The sequence below is a fragment of the Trachymyrmex septentrionalis genome, unplaced genomic scaffold, assembly GCF_001594115.1.
Source record: "Trachymyrmex septentrionalis isolate Tsep2-gDNA-1 unplaced genomic scaffold, Tsep1.0 scaffold25, whole genome shotgun sequence".
Taxonomy (NCBI): Eukaryota; Metazoa; Arthropoda; class Insecta; order Hymenoptera; family Formicidae; genus Trachymyrmex; species Trachymyrmex septentrionalis.
In genome coordinates this window covers 1,801,884-1,806,639 of record NW_017305408.1, presented here as the reverse complement: position 1 = coordinate 1,806,639, position 4,756 = coordinate 1,801,884, and the positions used below count along the sequence as shown (strand labels likewise).

The 4,756-nt window shown below is 33.6% G+C and overlaps 2 protein-coding genes across 2 annotated transcripts in view; one reads left to right on the top strand and one right to left on the bottom strand.

The window, feature by feature from the left end:
- The window catches only part of LOC108748847 (protein FAM161A), a 5,173-nt gene extending 2,631 nt beyond the window's left edge, over positions 1–2,542 (bottom strand). The window contains exons 1-5 of the mRNA XM_018487219.1: positions 2,525–2,542; positions 2,317–2,424; positions 2,020–2,233; positions 771–1,330; positions 302–550 (exon numbers count right to left, since the gene is read on the bottom strand). Coding sequence (XP_018342721.1) covers positions 302–550; positions 771–1,324 — 803 coding nt within the window. The 5' untranslated portion in view covers positions 1,325–1,330; positions 2,020–2,233; positions 2,317–2,424; positions 2,525–2,542. The remainder of the gene's footprint in view (positions 1–301; positions 551–770; positions 1,331–2,019; positions 2,234–2,316; positions 2,425–2,524) is intronic.
- A 501-nt stretch (positions 2,543–3,043) lies between these two features.
- The window catches only part of LOC108748911 (ubiquinone biosynthesis monooxygenase COQ6, mitochondrial), a 10,502-nt gene continuing 8,789 nt past the window's right edge, over positions 3,044–4,756 (top strand). The window contains exons 1-3 of the mRNA XM_018487328.1: positions 3,044–3,236; positions 3,739–3,929; positions 4,432–4,671. Of these exons, the coding sequence (XP_018342830.1) occupies positions 3,062–3,236; positions 3,739–3,929; positions 4,432–4,671 (606 nt within the window). The 5' untranslated portion in view covers positions 3,044–3,061. The remainder of the gene's footprint in view (positions 3,237–3,738; positions 3,930–4,431; positions 4,672–4,756) is intronic.

Genomic DNA, 4,756 nt, shown 5'->3' with positions numbered 1-4,756 from the left:
TATATATATATATATATATATATTATGGTATAAAAGCCTAAAAATATTTTAAGACATTTTACAAACTTAAAAAATGAAATAATTTATAAATATCTATTAATAATAATTTAATAAAATAATTTTTTCTTTTATTGATATATAGAAAATTGCTTTTAATTTGATAAAAAAGATAGTTAAATGTCTACTAAAATTATATTAATAATGAAACTAATACAGTTTTATGTTAATATTCCAACAACGCAGAAAGACGCATTTGAAACATGCATCCTATAAGCAGGCATTTTTCAATGCAAGCTCTTAAACATCTTTTAAGAATTTCATCCTCAGCGTGATATTCATGTACCTCAGCGTGAAACTGAACGGTTTAGGCACCGTGGGGTGCCATTCTTTCGAGCTACTTGGTGGTAAACTTTTTGTCTCGATGCTATCTTCGCCATCGCTGTTCACGCTGTCATCGCTTTTCGATTCGCTCCACGTGCTCCAGCTTTTATTAGCCGCGAGTATCTCCTTGTTGCGCATTGTCTTCGTTTCCTTATCCTTGTCTCTGCATCTGGAATCAACGCGTGGAATCAATTAGCGTGTTTTACAAATAAAAGCAATAGAGACAATAAAAAATAGATATAATTTCATATATGTATATCATTTTTCCAATGCATTTGTAATTTAAGATTTTTTTCTTATCAGCTCTCTCTCTCTCTCTCTCTCTCTCTCTCTCTCTCTCTCTTTCTCTCTCTCACTCTCTCATTGCTTGACAACTTATAAATTATCACCTATACGTCAATAGATCTTGATCCTCGGCGAGACCAGCAAAATTTCCAGACGGAAACAGTATTGGGCTGCTGGTTCTCGACTCCTCGAGGTAGCATTTCTTGCCATTCAATTTGAGATCATCAACGACGACGTTCGATTTGTTATCCTTTGACTTTGAGCTCTCATTTCTCATGATTGACAAATGGGATGACGGCTCCTCTGTGTCATCCAGCGAGTTTCTTAGATTCTGCAGAAGCAGCCGCTGCTTCCTTCTTAGATATTCGACCTTTTGCTTGAATTGCTCGTTAGACAAATGATGCACTTGTCCATAATCCGGTATGCTCTTCAGGAACTCCAGAAGATTTTCCAAGGTGTCGCGCGGACTCGACGACTCCGAGTTCTCGACGGCAGTAGGTTCACCCTCGGCAAAGTTAATTTTTTTCACTTTCTCTGATCTTCGGCTGTCGGATGACAGTCGAGGACGTTCGTAAGAAGGAGTTGGTTGCCGGCTACAAGGATCCACCGGCATCTTCACGCACGAGTGGAAAAAGGAGGTGCCTCTGTGCTCCGTCATGGTTCACTGATTTATTATGAATTATTGTGTAGTTAACGTAACAAATAAATAATGTGATAAAATAAATTTTAGATATTAATGAATTTACTGTTATAAGATATGAAATATTGGTAGATTAATAAAACATTTTCTATTAAATATAATAAGTATTTCATAACTTCTAACATATACGTCCTTTTCGCAATTTAATGATGAAAAAAGTACTTCTTAATTAAATAAATTGAAATTAAATTTAAAATATATAGTGAAATTTAGATATTATCAAAGGCACACAGCTATAACACAATTAAAGATAATTACACAATAGAATCGTACAACTATTGCCTATAATTACAGCATAAGTTAATTATATATAATATATACACGACATACACAGATATACAAGAAAAATTACTAATAACTGAACACAGCAAACATTAAAATATAAGGTAAAGAAGACAGTAGATCAAATTAACTTTTCTAATTACCAAACAGTTAAATCTTTAATCGATAGCAGCTGCGACTTTGTTAAAAGCCATCAAATTTCAAATCATTCAAGATAATACGATTAATATACATACATTCATCTTAAGGTCTTAAGCTCTACAAATATGTCTTTTATTCTGTTCTAATCGTCATTAAAATTGAGACATTTTGCTGACTCTTTCTTAGAAGATTCCACCAGATTCTTCGTGGAGTTTCTTGTGACTAATCACCTTCATCCTCTGAGCAATCAGCCAAATACAAGTCCAGGTCGATTCTAAGAAGGTGGTTTGTGACCAAATCCTGATTCCAACACTGGGATACAAACAATGTACTGGCAACTTCGACGGCCGTTACTGTGCCTGCTACGGGGGATCAATGCGACCTGGCGTCGCCGACCTGGCGTCGCCGTCGCCATGGTGAAGCTCGCGAGGAAATGCTAACGCCCTGCAACCAGTTCTATGAAATTAAATGGCGCGCAAAACAATCCGATCGATTCGTCTAAACGTGAATGTTACCGCCGAACGTACGTGGAAAATGATTGTCTGCGAAATCGTTGATTCCTCCGAGCCATGAACTTTGTTGGAGTAAACGATGAAATTTTGATGACTCAGAAAAATTTATATATGCTCAAATCTCTGCGATTATGTAGAGAGAAGAGCTATTTACATATAACATATAATGCTTATTCAAAGAGAATAATTAGAATCTATTTTTTCAGATTATAATATGTGATACCTGGCATTTCAATCCTACTTTGGAATTATATTATATTTAGCGCAGCATATTTAAGCATAAATCAGGTTTTTTTTTTGCGATTTATAGATTTTCTAATTAAAAACTAAAAGTGAGAAGTTTAATTCTCTTAATTTAAAATTAATTATCTTTAATTAGAAGAAATTAGCTGTAGATCGAGGTTTATTAATCCTCTTTGGAGTCGAAGTCTTTTAATCCCTGAAGCATGAATATAGGCATTTCTCGAAAATATACATTCCGATATGTATACAAGTTCATACAAATCATTTTCTGTGCCTTCTACACTTCGTAAGGACAGAATGTGAAAAAAATACCACTATTAATCTTATTACCATACGATAAGGCTAAATGACGCCACATAATGAGAAGCCAAAAAAATGATTGAACAACAAATTGGCCTGTTTGCTCATATTTTGCAAAAAACAGAGACTTTTCATTTCCTTCTTTCTCATTCCTGTTGATCGAGTCGCGCGCTGTCGCACTCATTGTCAGTGTAAAATGGCGACTGTCAAGGTACCGATGTCAACGTGCCGGCTCGTCCTCGCGTCGTTGTCGCGGAATTGCGAACGTATCATCCCCGGCACGACTGTGATCTCGAAGAAGAGCTACTCGACCATCGCGGAAAACGAAAAGATCTATGATGTCATCATCGCCGGAGGCGGCATGGTCGGTACGACGTTGGCGTGCGCCATAGGTTAGTTTTTTATCAGCATTATTATTTGTAAATAACAGATGTTCGAGAAAGGAAAATATTTATTTGATGGCTTAAAAAAATTTTTTAAAACGTTTTTAATATTTAAAAGTAAGATGTGGGGATGAATTAAGTCTAAAATTAAATATTTATCATAAAATTTCTTAAGCTATATTTTTCTTTTAATTGAAGATTTCTCAAGAATTATTTTATTACATTTTTAACTGATAAATTTTTGACGATTTAACTTTGTTCTTAAAAATGTTTTTTTATTGATTAATAAAATAAATTTATTTACTATATAAAACGTATAATATAAATACTACATATACCAAAATTGGCATTAGGATTTAATTGAGTTGCAATTCTTTCAGAATATTTTGTGAGACAAAAGACTTTGAATATATTTCTCTCAAAATGCATAATCTGTTCTTCTTAGCTTTGTTATTGTAGTCTACATTTATGATATGTGAAGCATGTTTTGCAAGTACGTGTTTAATTTCAGCGAACAATCAGAGATTGGCAGATAAGAAGATCTTACTTTTAGAAGGTAATGCTGAACAGGAATACACACCACAGGAGCAATATTCCAACCGAGTGGTCGCGTTGAATCAACAAACCCGTACTTTATTATCCAGCATAGGAGCATGGAAACATATAGAGGCAGTCCGATATTCTCCAGTACGAAAAATGCAGGTAGCTAGTCCTTTAAATTCCTGTTTTGCTATTTTAGAATTAATTATATTATTAAGCAAGTAATAAGTGACATTAGACTGGTATGTAAATAATACAATCAAGTGAGGAAAATACCTTATTGAGTCTGATTTTGTTCAGTTTAGATCTTAATAATCTAATGCTTAATAATATTTTAATGTGAATTTATATACATACATTCAGTTCTGTAAACTGTGTACCGATTTGTATACATAAAATTTTTGGTCTTAAAAATTCTAGCTTAGATTAAATAAGATCTTTCTGTTTTTCTTGTTAGTATATATATTATTAAACTTACTAAGTTTGCATTAATAATATAAAAATAGTTTCTATTTGTAATAGTTGATCTTGGTAAATTGCATAACTAATAGTTATTACACTGAAAACTTTAAAAACATAATCTTTAGGTCTTGATTTTTATTAGTTTATATTCTTCTGGTTTATATTAATTTCTATGATATATTTATATATAATTTTTTAATAGGTATGGGAGGCATGTTCCGATGCTGTGATAATATTCAACGAGGATTTGTCGTGCAAAGAATTGGCCTATATAATTGAGAATGACCTGTTATTGCACGCGATCAACAAGCAGCTTTCTGAGAAAAAAAATGTTACTTTGATTTATAATTCTAAAGTCGCTAATATAAAACTTCTGAAGACGGGAACGGAATTCGTTACTATACAGTTGCAGTCTGGAGAGCAATACAGGACTAGGTTACTGGTGAGCATCAAGTTATATTAAATGTATATAATTTGTGAAGGATGTGTGTGTGTGTGCGCGCGCGTGCGTGCGTGCGTGTGCGTGC